Source organism: Mesitornis unicolor, unplaced genomic scaffold (genome assembly GCF_000695765.1).
Source record: "Mesitornis unicolor isolate BGI_N332 unplaced genomic scaffold, ASM69576v1 scaffold46850, whole genome shotgun sequence".
Taxonomy (NCBI): domain Eukaryota; kingdom Metazoa; phylum Chordata; class Aves; order Mesitornithiformes; family Mesitornithidae; genus Mesitornis; species Mesitornis unicolor.
Window position 1 is genome coordinate 1 of NW_010158512.1, and position 14,176 is coordinate 14,176.

Consider the following 14,176-nt stretch of genomic DNA (forward strand, 5'->3'; position numbering starts at 1 on the left):
GAGGGCCGACAGGGCGGGCCAGGCGGGCTTCGGCCACCCTCAACTTCTTTGCCGTTCCTCCAGGCTGCCTTCTCACTGGCGAAGATCCTAGAGGCGACATCGGCCGTGTCGGCCCAGGTGGAGGAGCTAGCCACCAAGTGCTCGGAGAACGCCCGGTTCCTCAGAACATGGCGGGACCTGCTGAGGGAGGGGTACGAGTCCTTGAAGCCCAGCGGCTGACCCTGCTCCCGCGGCTACTCCGCCGGGACAAGCTAAGCTGTCCGCATGTGTCGGACTGGAATGCGGTTTTATTTTAAACGGCCTTTTTCTGGGATTTGGTGTGGATTTTTCTCTTCCCTCAGCCGCTCCTGTGAACCCAGAGTTCTTCCAGAAATACTTGGTAACTCGTATGGATGTTGTATGTAAGTCACCGAATAAAATAACTTTGTTTAGGGAATCATTTGTCACTTTTAGACTTCTCCGTTGCAGCTCAAGTGATCTCATGCATGAAATACTCTCCTATTTTTTTTTTTTTTTAAATAATGTGGTGGGTGCAAAGTTAGTTTACATGGTATGTCCAGAACTCATTAGTGGTGGGGAAGTGGTGTCATGCAAGGAGGTGTTGTCAGCCCTCCTTTTTAAGAGCTGCCACCAGTGGAAACTACCAGCTCCAGCGCAACTTGCTGAACTTGCTTCAGTTTTTATGTATGCACACTTCTTTGTGTTGAGGATGGGAGCTTATTTACAAGCTTTAGATAAGCCCTGTATCCCAAACCTCACTATTTTTTAGCAATAATGTGATAGATTTCTATAAAGCTGCAGATTTTTTTCCAAGATGCTTGATTACTGCAAACAATTTAACACTATATTTTGTTGTAATAAAGTGCCTTATGATGGACCATAGATCTTTGCATGGTAGAAGTTTAACAGAATTGTTTGCTGATCAGATAGATCATTTTGAAATATAAGTAGAAGCTTCTGTCAGTTAGAAAAGAATCTGTGAAATGTATTGTCCCATCTTTTGGGAGGCACGTTAGAGTTTTTTCTGCATTTGGTCCTATTTTATATCTTTGTTGTAAGCAATTACTAGTTAGCTAGTCTAGTGCTTACTGTTAAGAGAACTTTTTGATCTGAAGGATCACTAATCTGTAATAAATAGCTGTACTGAAACTCCTGTGCCTTTACCAGAGCAGTGCAAAAAAGGTAATGCTGAAATGCAATGGGAGGCTGCAGGAGAATATGACTGTATCATCATTTGTTAGTCAGCCTTATTTTTACTGGTAGGTCTAAACTGTAGTTTTCTTATTAAAGCAATAAAGATGTTACCTAAAATTCTGAAATCATGAATGTTCTTATGTTACTCTTAGAAACAAAGATGACATTGAATATATCCATAATCAGCTTAAGTGAAAAACAGGTAAGGGACAGGCATCCTTGCATATCTCATCAAAAGCAGTTACAGTCACTGAGAAGGCTTGGCCCCTCAGAGTACATAAGTACTATTAAATTGAGTTCTAATTGCCCCAGTTAAAGGCAGTCCATGTCAGGATTCCAATTTGCTGTTTTTAACCCCACAACCCAAAATGTTGCTAAGAAACCTGGAAAAGAAGCAGTTTTATTCAGCAGATAATCTTTTATTTCAACAAAATACACAGTAGTGGAAACAAAATGCTTAACAATCTTTGATATCAAGATAATTCAAAGTTCTGTAAACAGCTGAAGTGTGAGTCACACTTTTAATATTCTACTTCTCACGCTTTTAAGAAGTTAAGTGCAAACACTGTAAGTATCTTTTAACTTTATTTTTAAAAGCCTCAAATCACCAATGTAAAAGCATTTCTTTTACCTTTGTGGACTTCTAGGCTATTTGACTGTGAGCATGGTACTGAGAGAACTAGGAAAGTCATTGCAATTCATAATGGAAAAGATTCTCTTCAGCAAGTATATGCAAACAAAATGCCTCTAGAGGATTGTTTCAGATGGGATAATTTGTTTTTACCCTTGTAACACTGGGATGTAAAATAGTGCTCCCAAAAGTGCTGAGTGGCTCTGCTCCTTAAATTATTTTAACAGTAATGCATCCAATCAGATGCACAAGGTGATTAAAATGTAGATGTCATGACACTTATTAAGACTGATAGTTTTCTATTTGGCTCTCTCCCATTATTCCAGGTACAGAGATAGACATCTTAAGACTGACATTTGTTGAAGTCTGCAAGCTGTGGGGAGCTACTTACAGTAGCCCATTAAGAAACAGCGAGGGAGAGAGCAGCATCAAGATATTGGAATACTCAGTCCAGTCTTTCCAGGGAAGGATGGCCTCCTGAAGGGGAAACTTCCACCAGCTATAGCTGGGGGACACTCGGTTGAGGAAAAAAAATATTTAATTTTTTTTAACCCACGATTATGGTTCTGCCTTGATTAGGATGTTCATTACAATTTCAGGATTGTCTTTACATGAGTGAAATAGTGGTAAATGTTTAAAGTGAATAAAATTTTCACTTGTTTGGCTTTGATAAATAAACTAAACTGGTCTAATTATGAAATTCACATGTTTTTCTTAGGGCAGTTGCTCCCTAAAGCCTTTAAGAGCTGATGCAGCCTAAATGGAGCCAGCCAGCAACTTTGAGGAGGAAAAAAAAGTTCTTACTGAGGAAACCAATTAACTCTTACAAAAAAAATCAATCTGTTGAAATGGGGAATTTTTAAAAAAGTTTAATGAAAATAACAATTTTTTTTTTTTACCCAAAGGTGATTTTAAAACATTCTGCTTTCAGAGTGAGACCCACTCCTGGCTTCTGGGAGGAAAAAAACGAACAACTGACTTCTCATTCTGATCTAGGATGTGTTATCAGTATGTCAGGTCCTGTTGTGAGCTGGTAAAACTATTGTTGTGTCGGTGCTACCTGCAGACAGACACACTGCTCCCTCTTCTTCCTGCTTTGGTTCACATGAGCCCAGGTGTCAGACATCCCTCATTTTTCTTCATTGCTGCAGAGCAGTAAGCCCACAGATGTGAAGCTAACAGTGCAGGTGTCACCGTGAAGATTTGAAATGTATTTACGTGTATGAATTTAGTCTTGTTGACTGTGTAGTCACTGAAGCATCAGAGGAGTCTGTACAAAGCACAGGCTTTGTTAGCTTTGGTGTGATTTCAGTCATTGGCCACATCTCTACCCAAATGAATGATGGACTGTATGTTTTCTGACTGCCTTTACCTCTTCTGGATCTTCTTTGTCTGTAATTATACCAAACCTGATGAATCATTTCTTTGAAAGGTCGTGTAGTCAAAGTGTAGAGAAGAGGATTCAAAGCACTATTTATTGGCAGTATAAAAATCACCACCCAAGAAGTTATGGTACCTTAGGGAGGAAAAAAGAAAGGAAGCTGTAACATCCATTCCAGCATTAATTCTCCACATTAATTAGTACAAGCCCTTGATGCCTATGCAGCACAGCTTCCTGACGAGAGGGGTAGTCATGCACTCCTAGGCTGAGTTCATGAAACAACAGGTACTTTTCTTTTTCTTCTCACTGTTAGGCTTTCACTGCCCTCTAACTTTCCTCTGTTTCCAGGACCCTGCAAAACCAGACATTTTTCACTCTCCCAGTAGTTCTGTTCCCCCTTACAGTTCTGTACCATAGCTCACTTTCTGCCCTGGCACACTTCTTGTTCTGGCTGAGCCCCATTTGCTTGCCCTAAAATTTTTTCTCTGCTTTGCTCCCTGTCTCTTCCTGATACCTCTGTTCCCTAGTCTCTTCCCATGATGACTGACATCCAATCCTAATGATGTCCCTGATGTCCTGTCCTCCTGCAAAGCAATATCCTCCAGTCCCTGTATCCCCTCAGAGGCGGGTTTTCTCCTCTGCACCAGGACTTCTCCATTCTTCCCCCTGCAGAGAGCATTGCATATGTCCTCCTTATTTCCTTCTTGTACTGTTGGCAAGAGTTTCCGTGTTCACACCATCTTCCTGTCTCAAGGTTTCCAACTCTCTTGCTTATGTCAGGGTCTGTGCGCAATTTTTCCAGCACCCTCTCCTTATCCTTACCATTTGGGAGATAGTTCAGCTTGTTACCTGAGGGGCAGGTGGAGAAGGGCAAGATTTAAGTGCTGAAAGATGTCAGTGGGTGCCCTCCGTTGCACTGTTTGATTTATAAAACAATTCTAGAACTGTTCCAAGCAGTACAAAGAGCTTAATTCACTCTCCCTTCCTCTCCCGCCACCACTGGCTTTATGACTTTGTTGCAATATCAATACATTTGTATTGATGCCCATAACATTGTCTGCAGTTTTGGAAACAAGCAGATACTAAGTTCAAAAGCTGTCTTAGTGTAATCGTCAAAGAGAAAGAAATGCTATGAAATGGAGTTTAAAGCTTCTGAAAACTTGTACAACTATCTGTGGTGTCTTAAATTTTATGAAACGAGTAATTACTTTTAGTCTGGTTTATCTAGCAGAACATTCATTTGCTGAATAAAAAATAAGTTGCAATTTTTAATATTCATAGCATAAAGAAGGTAAGCACAGCTTTATCTAATTTAATGTATTAAACTGTAAGTCTCAGTTTGTAAAATAAAGTTATTTCAGGGTAAGAATTCTATTTTTAAACCAAGGTAGGAAGCACTGTATTGTCCTGAGCCATACTTAGGCAACAGAACCAGAAAAAGCCAAGATGAGAAAAGCCAATGCAATTCAGCCTTGGTTTTCAAACACATTCTGTACATTTTATAGATATTCTACGGAGGCAGACTTCAAACGAATTGAGTTCGAGGTTTTTTTGGCAGACTCAAAGGTGACTAATTTTTTAATGATTATAGTACTGTAGTTCAATGCAGTAGTAAAAGTAGTTCATTATTTTGTGTGTGCATACACATAGATATATAACAAATTTCATTATAGTAATATAGTTCAGTATATTCCATTATTTTTATTTCAGAGTAGAAACAACACTCTTCATACAGATGCAGTTGAAACAGCCTTACAAAAGAAAGGACATACCTGGTATTTCTACTTGAAGTAAAGAAAGGAGTTTCAAAATAAAAATGGGTATCCAACATAGTGCATCAGTAAATACAATGAAGAAAAAACGTTTAGCAAGGATCATCTCTTTTTTAATATGATTCTGAATTTCAGTAGCTGTAATAGCTGTTTGGTGAACATTGTAGAACATACTCCCATAGGAAAACACAATGATGATAAAAGCTGCCAAGTTAACACCTGTTTAAGAAGTTAAAATTAGTTATGATTTTACAACATAATGTCAATTCTGCATCACCTATTTGCAGGCTGGATAGTAAAAAAAATTGTCTAAATGGCTAGTCCCATAGAATTAAGTGGCCAGAATATCTGAGTGTGTATCCACCTGAACATTGAATTTTCAACTCTACTCAGGTATTTATTTCATTCATCATCACCTGATAAATGGCTGCCATCTGATCCAAACTATGTAGTAGTTCTTCTCTGGTCTTACCATTGCTCTGCTTTCCTGATAAAGTCTATTCATCCAGGAACTTAATGGTTTTGTTTTTTTCTGCTTTCTCAGCCCTTCATATATTTTAAGATACGTAAGTATCTATCTAATAGAGTAAAATATTCAGGCTGGAAAAAGTCTTGAAGTGCTTACTAGGGCATCCAGATATGAGGTATGAACTTCACAGCAAAGCTATCTTATTTGTTTGAAAATTAAGTTCATTTGCATCTCTAATTATGCATAAAGAAGAAATGCAACTTACCTAAAAAAATGACAACAGAATAAATCTGGCTTCCTGAACTCTCAGATTGTTCTGAGTGAAGAGGAAAACAGACGCCATTGGTGCCATAGTAGTTCCTGAAAAATTCCTTATTGCTCAATGGGATAAAAGCAACAGCAAACCCAGTTATCCAGATAAGAACCAAAATGGAAATTGTCCTGCATTTCCTGGGCTTCAAACACCTAAAGGGATAAACTATGCAGATGTATTTTTCCAAAGTCAGATAAGTCAACAGTAAGACTGACACCTCTGTAGACAGAATGGCCAGTGATCCCACCAGTTGACAATGAATACTGTCCATCCACAACTGAGCGTGCTTGTTGTATTCTCCACGATATTTAAGATCAAAAGCTCCAATCACAAATAAATATATTCCCATCAGACAGTCAGCACCTGTGGGCACAGTGCTTAACATAATTATTTACACATCTGAATTTCCCATTCTCTGCATATAGTGTACTTATTGGAAAAGACATACACATGTATCTATGAATACATATTTATAAGCCAGCTAATATCAATGTTATAGTTGGAATGATATTGTGAATTACAATTAAGGCAGTATAATTTAGTTCTATTCCTCCTTTTTATTCTTTTTTCCTCTGGACTGACAGTCTATGTTTTATAGTTGTTTTCAACGTGATGCTTTGAAGCTCAGATAAAATTAGTTTGCAAGTAGAAAAAGATAAGCCTCATGTATAGAAATATTCTTCCAGCCCCTTTTTTTTATTAGGTCTTATTCCTTTCAATATTGAGATTTGGCTTAAGAAAAATTGGTATCAGCAGGGCATGCCTGCAGAATTCAAAATTTAGTTTTGGTTTGTCCATGTTAGGCTAGTTCAAAACTGACGTGCACAGTCTTCTAAGACTAGAAAGGGAAGACAAACCGTCGACATACAGTTGGATGCTTCTCAGGTATTATGGGTACCAGTTTTGCATGGTATTCAGATTGTTGCATGGAAACAACGAATTTTCAAAATCACTAACATGCTGTGTTTAGAACTTTGCAATCATATTATACACTGCTGTCAATTACATTTCAAAATGCAACTAATTGCATTTGTGAAATACATGTAGACTCTCCTGTATTGAGACAGGGCACTTGACTGTACTGCCAAATAGTTTGTCCAGAAACCTCTCTTGCTTTTAGGTTGAAAATTTTAAAAATAACCTCATTCTTATCATTTTAGAGCTTGGAGTGATTGATTTTCTACATTTGCATAAGTAACCTTTTGCTCGTGCAAAAAATAGAATAACTATCTTGCACACCATATTAACATTCACAAATTGCTATTTACTCAAAAATGCATGGGAAATTTTAAGTTTATTTGCCTTAGAAAAATTTGAAATTCTATTTTTCCTTGCTGAAGAAAGTGTGAATTTCACACAATACCTGCAGCATTAAAATCAAACATGAAACCTTTTTAATTTATCAACCACCTATTAGTACAGAACAAAAGCAGCATCTAACAAGACCTCCCACTGCATTTTGTATTGTCATTTGCAACAGCAGGAAAATTCAATTAATCCAGTGCTGGAAATATGTTACTATATTATAACAACAAATATACATGCTATGAGCAGACAGAACCAATATTCTTTCATGCATGGAGTACTCACAGCAGAGAGACATTATTGAGATGGCATGGAGCTTATTCTCTGATCTGATGTAAGGTCTCATGCAGATAACAAAAATATTTCCAAAGCAGGTGATGGCAGATACAACCCAGACAAACACTCTCTGTATGATGCTAGCTAAAAGATTCTCAAGGGATGAAATCCCATCAGTATTGGGTTTACAGCTGCGCACATGAGGGGCATATCCACAGTACTGGAATTTCTTAAAATATCTGGTTGTGAGAAAGAAAAACAGGTAAGAGATGGTTCTAGCTTGGTTATCAGAATCTAAAAACTCTAGTAATGGCTCAGAAAACATATTCTGAAAGAAGAAAAATAACTAAAAAGTGTCAAATATGACAACAGCTGACATGCTGCTTTTCATACACTTTTGGTTTTAATTATACAGTATTCTGTAAATTGTAAAATTCAGACCAAAGAATCACAGAATATTAGAAGTTGGAAGGGACCTCGAAAGATCATCCAGTCCAACCCCCCTGCCAGAGCAGGATCACCTAGAACAGGTCACACAGGAACGCATCCAGGCGGGTTTTGAATGTCTCCAGAGAAGGAGACTCCACAACCTCTCTGGGCAGCCTGGTCCAGTGCTCTGTCACCTTCACAGTAAAAAAGTTTTTCCTCATGTTCAGGGTGAACCTCCTATGCTGCAGCTTTCTCCCATTGCCCCTTGTCCTGTCATTGGCCATCACTGAGAAGGGCCTGGCTCCTTCCTCCTGACACTCGCCCTTTACAAATTTATAAACATGAATGAGGTCTCCCCTCAGTCTCCTCTTCTCCAAGCTAAAGAGACCCAGCTCCCTCAGCCGCTCCTCATAAGGGAGATGCTCCACTCCATCAATCATCTTTGTGGCATTGTGCTGCAAAGCATTAAAAAAAGCAAACTGGAATAATCTACTTACATGTGGGAAAGGTTTCTTAGGGGTCTGAACATTCTTCTTTGGATGTTTGCAATTTCAATGCCCTCCAAGCTGCTGTAAATAATATACTCTCAATAAAAAGCAATAGATGCTCAGTAGTAAAAGAACACATTTTATGAATGTTTAATTGTGTTTCTATGATTAATGTAACTAGAGATGAACTTTAATTGCATCTAATCTGTCATCCCTTTGAAACTGGAACAGAATGTCTGTGTAAAAACTAAAGTGGAGTAAAATGAATTGCAGTTAATGCTAATAAACTTGCTGTTCTACCAAAATCATGAAGAAGGCTCTTCTAGTGCTCTCAGCTGTGCAATCTGGATTATTATGTTGCCCTTCCAAAATATTGTCCTACTGATGTTCTTTCATCATTGCTGCGGAAACTAATAATGTTCCAGTTGTATTATTTTACAGGTCTCTTCTGATTTTTTTAATTCTAAGGAGTGATTTACTAGATAAACAAATCACTGCAGGAATTTACTCTTCATTGTGTCAAGAGTAGCAGGATGCTGGAACACAGAACATGGAAAGGGAAAATGCTGGCTTTCTTGTGACACATAGATGACATTTCTTTTTCTTTTGTTTTGTTTTTAATACATTGAAAATGGCATTATTATTTCCCCTGCAGTGGTAAATGAATAAAGTGTAACTGTGTACATTGTTCTTTTAGAACTTCCGTTTCTGCATTCTTCTAATCCATCCCATGCACTGGTTAACCGATGTGCACCATGTCTTCTAAATTGCAACCTGTCGGAGGTCTTCGGTTCTTCTTATAGGGGTGCGTCATTTGAATTCACCATTCAATGCTTTGAGCACAATATTCCCATGAGATCTGAGCACTTTTAGGCAAAAGTGGAGAAAGGTACCAGTCTTACTGGTTAGTTGCTTTGGGCTGGTGAGTAGTTTTGCTAGAAGACAAGAATAAAGCCCTGAATACGGCAACATTTTAGTTTTAAGCACTGCAATGATTCCTGAGGTGTCCTTTCCCTAGCTATTCTTACTATTTTAAACTAGGAAAGAGGCAACTGATGGTCTACAAACTGAGTGCTGAAACATACACTTTCCTATAGATCTCTCTCAAGATTTAACAGCTTTCTGAATTTAAAAAATATGGAAGGTTTTGGTCAGGCAATTGCATGAGTTCTTTGGTGTGAAATAATAGAAAAAATATATATTGTAGCCTGACTCTTAGGGAGGTAATTAATTATTCTTTTCTGTGCTCAACTGCTTATTTTTGTGAAACTTGTATAGATTTGGTATTTTGAGGTTGTTAGCCATTTACAAAATTTAGTTGAATGTAGCCACTGGTTTTCAAATCACTGTAAGGAAGCCGAACTGATCAACAAAGGCATGTGCACTGCTGGCTGCAGCTCACAGATCAATTTATGAACTCCTATTACCCTCTATTCAAGGAGACATCTCGTTTTGGATCTCCACAAACATTTTAAAATGATGACTGACAAGGACCAATGCTGTGCTCTACCAAGCTGGCTATTGCAAACATGCAGTAGCCCATGAAGAGCTACTTAAATCTACTGCAGAACAGTTTCAGATTTGCAAGATTGTCACTGCACTATCACTCAGTTTTAGGGAGAGCTCTGCTGGCAGAATTCAAGTTAAAGCTGCTGTGTTAGTACACCCACAAAAACTAGCCCTAAACTCTTCAAAAAGATTTGTAGAAGTCCCACTAGCCTCTGACATGGTAGCTTAATTGTGAGTGGTTTATATTGTTCTTTTCATATTGTTAGCAGTAAATTCTGTAAGAATGTAAATATGCCCCAAACTTGTACTTATACCAAGTTAATTTATAGTTCCTGTCTTTACATATGCTAATAATTCCTGCTCATGGTGCTAGCAGCCCCAGCTGGACCTTTCATGACCCTTAAGCCCTGCAAACAAATTGTGCAAGGTCAAACAAGGGTTGCATTAAGCCTGTTCTGTAATAGCAGAAAAGACAATATCCTTCTCTGAGCTGAAGTTATGATCTCTTTTTGTTGGAAAAATTTCCGTTATGAAACTGGTATTGTCAGGAACAAAAATTTGAGTATTGATAGTAATCATTTTTCAGTCTTGTATTGTTGAGGATCATCAACAAAATGATAAACTAGTTCAAGGGCAATTTCTTACAAAATATTTTCTGGATCGTGTCCTTCTGAAAAAGATGTGTATAATCACAATGAAAATATAGCTAAAATATAAAAACCTGATACTTACAGGGATTTGAGTTTAATTAGAAAATCAAACTGATCTATTTGTATTTTCTTGATTGGGTTGTAAGAAAGGTTCCTGTAAACACAACATAGACATAAGTAACTTTGTACATCATCCTTACAGCTTGTTCTAAAAATGAAGCCAAACTACTTAAACCATTTGCTTTTCCAGTCACGTAGGAAGGATTTGTGCAACTGGCAGTTACGACTGCAAATGGTAACATTCATTTAGTGTTATTCAGCTTACTAAGCCAGTGGCAAGAGTAGTCAGATGCTGCACAGGCATGCCGTTGTCACACATGCGTGCACACACACACACACACACACAACTGCCTCCCATAGCCTGATGTTTAAGGTTTTGACTATAGAAATATTTAGTTGTTAAACTTCCCATACTTGTCTTTCAAGTAAAAGAACCTAGCTGAACTGCATGCATTTAGAAATAAATTATAATTTATTTTGCTAGTTGCTAAAATCTTTTTTTTCATAATGATTCATATGAGTTCAAGAAGAGACAGAGGCAGTTGAATGTGAAAACAGACATTAGCATCAGATGCTATCACTCTGTGCAAGAGTTTTTCTTGGTGCATCCCTTTTTTCTGTTCCCTATAAGTCTTCCTTATGTTTTCATTTTCATATTGTAACTAAAATGCACAAACTCAATAAATGCAGCTGTACACCCTTGATTGCCCCAGTGTACTCTGATGGATCCCAAGGATGCTAAAAAAGCACAAAAATAAGTTATTCCACATACTACCTCCACTCCTTTGGAGAGGCCTCCTATTTTGTGGCTTGTGCCTCTTTCAGATTATGTGAGAAAAATTGAGACTTTCCAGCAACAGCATTTGAGAACTTGCCTATATACATGTCATCGGGATAAAAAAAAGAGAATGTCTTTCTGGTTTTATAATAACTTACACTTTTTTGGAACTCTTTCACAGGAAAGAAACAGTTGCAAACAAAGCATCTGTATTATGCTCTTACATGTTTATGACCTATTTTTAGAGCCAAGTCCTGATATCACATTAAACATTCCCATCAGATTATTAATTTCTCATGATATAGCTGGCACAGCAGAGTTGTATATTAACAAGATCTAGAAAAAGGTAGAACTTCCTGTCTTCTAGGACATGCAAATACACATCTTTTACAAAACTATTCCAGGCAAACTGTTACATGGATTTACTTTTGGGATAAGTATTTTTTAGGCAGAGCTTAAACGAAAAATACAAATGTGATCTTTTCTTTCCCAGCATTCATGACTGAAAGCATCTTTAACAAAAGAGTAATACAGAGTTAATAATAATAAAGTATTCTTACAGTTGTGAAAGCTCCTTTAGATCCTTAAATATGTTTGTAGGAAGTGATTCAATCTTGTTGCTAGCCAAATCTCTGCAGAAACAGCCACAGGTAGGATACAGTAAGTTCTTACGAGGTTCAGTAATTTTGCCAAACAGTTTTGCAATTTCAAGATACAGTTTTGCTGTATTTGCTAAATAGGATATTATTTATTATATAGGTTATCAGAAACTTGTACTATAAAAGAATGCTGCTAAAGCAAGGTGGGAAGCTAGATCCATCGGATTTCTCTGTCTAGTTAGTTCAGATATGCCATTAAATACATAATTTATTATTTTGCTTTTACATAAAAAATAAAGTAAAATACCCTTAACTTAGGCTGAAGCTTAGAAATTAATTTTCTTGTTTCATGATGGGTATTTTCTCACTTGGACTTGTCAGTAGTACATTTTTCCCTTGGTTTTAATCCCTAGCTGCCTGCTTACTTTCACTGAACACAGATCTTAGTAACTGTGAAAAAAGGAGTAAAGGTCTCAGTCTGACTGAAACTGGCAAACCAGTCTAAAAGACACTGTAGTGATCTAAGATTAGTTAGTATAATTCTATTCAGGAAACATAATTACCTTGTGAGCAAACCCTCCAATATTATCAAAACTCCCAGAGTATTTTATCAACTATTAAATATAAATATACTGTTATAAATATACTGTTAAATATACTGGAAAAACCCTGAAGATGGGTGCTGTTATATGAAATAGAGTTTATGATAAATGATGATAGCAATATAAATTATAAAACTCTGTGACTTTTGTACAAGAGAAGAAATCAACTCACAATTCATCTAACATCTGGAGAGAAGAAAAGCTGTTTTCATTTAAAGAGCTGATTTTATTTCGTCTCATTACCCTGAAAGAATAAAGCATAAACTTATGTTGCTGCTTCTTGGTATCTATTTGGTTTTGGAGAAAACTTTTTATAAACTTTTAAAATTATCTTTTATTTCTATCTTCAAATATTTCCCAAATTCAGTTAACAAGCTAATCAGATCTTGAAGCTTAACATTTAACCATTTGATAAATATCTTTTATTGCCTGTACATGTACGTGCACACGCACACATGCACGCGCACGCGCGCGCACACACACATTTAAATTTGCCAAGGCCAGCAGGAAGATTAAGTGAGCTGGAAGGCTCATGACCTAACCCCATCCTGAACACAGGCATATGGCCATGCAACTTCTCCTTCACCTGTATTTCATCTGCCACTGAGCTTGCTCCTTAAATGAACAAACTGGTTTTAAAAGCAAAGAGAAAGCCAATATGGGTACAGCACAAGTGTTAAAAATCGAAAGTGACAGGTCCTGTGGAGTCTACTAATCTAGCAAAAGGTTGAAGGGATTTTCTGAAGATTATTACAACATCATTGTTGTAATCAGTCAAACTTATGGGAAAATTCTAAAAGTGATGAGCCAGCCACATAATTTTGTATGATTACTGTTTTTTATTATGAGATTGTTGGTTCCTTTTCCAAGTAAAACATTAGGATGAAAATGTCTAAATTTTAATAACAGTGAGAATCTCCTCTGTGAAGTTTAGTTGCATATATCAACACTGAACTTCGCTATCAATGTAAACTGCTGTTATTCTGTGTGGTGCTCATTTAAAATGGAACATTTTAATTTAATCTCGTTGGGACCTAAATAAGGAAACTTTTATATTAGCTGTAATGTTCCAACAGTTGACTGTTCAGCACAAGCATATCTCACCCTGGCTGGCTAGCGTATCCTGCTACTTACAGTACAGTTAGGGTGCTGCAGGAGATGAAAGTGACATTTCTTACGTGATGGATATGGTTGCCTTCAAGGTCTCTGCAATATAAAACCAAAACATAATCACTGAAAATACATTCAGGCAGTTATTCTAAGGTAATTAAAGAAAAATGCTACCAGAGTTTCATGACTGCACAATAGAGGGTGGAAACCACACATCTAATATTTCTGCACGTCTAATTAATGACATCAGGTCATCAACTCTGCAGTGACCCGGTAGGCACTCCATAAGATTCTGCATACCATTAGAAAAAGTTGCATAGAAGTGCCAAAGACAACAAAATAATATTTCTCTAGTGAAATAAGGTAGACTTACAGCCAGTTCAGTCTTGGCATATATTGGCACAGAGGTTTATCAGGCAAATGAGCAAGAGAATTATTCATCATTTCTCTGAAAAAAAATAGTATAGCTATTTATATTTGCCAAAAATCACATTATAGAAAAAAAAATATGTTTCACATGTTCGTACTTTTGAAAAAAAGGCAGTCAAGGCTTGATTCGTTTCTCAAGTTTTGAAGGTAGTTGGAGAGGAGTGGCTGGAAAGCTGCCTGG

General features: G+C 37.2%; 2 protein-coding genes across 2 annotated transcripts; one reads left to right on the forward strand and one right to left on the reverse strand.

Moving 5' to 3' along the window:
• Window positions 1–63: 63 nt before the first annotated feature.
• Window positions 64–219, forward strand: LOC104540009 (chromosome unknown open reading frame, human C4orf46; the record flags this gene model as incomplete). The annotated part of the gene is made up of 1 exon (XM_010183699.1): window positions 64–219. A coding segment is annotated over one exon (156 nt), but the record flags the coding sequence as incomplete, so codon positions are not given.
• Window positions 220–2,873: 2,654 nt separating this feature from the next.
• On the reverse strand, window positions 2,874–14,010 carry RXFP1 (relaxin/insulin-like family peptide receptor 1). The gene is made up of 10 exons (XM_010183688.1): window positions 13,940–14,010; window positions 13,591–13,662; window positions 12,629–12,700; window positions 11,816–11,887; window positions 10,500–10,571; window positions 8,268–8,339; window positions 7,351–7,580; window positions 5,713–6,123; window positions 4,979–5,197; window positions 2,874–3,341 (listed from the first exon to the last, which is right to left on the reverse strand). Exons 1-10 carry the CDS (start codon window positions 14,008–14,010, stop codon window positions 3,040–3,042), a joined length of 1,593 nt encoding a protein of 530 aa, XP_010181990.1. The 3' UTR covers window positions 2,874–3,039.
• Window positions 14,011–14,176: the final 166 nt, after the last annotated feature.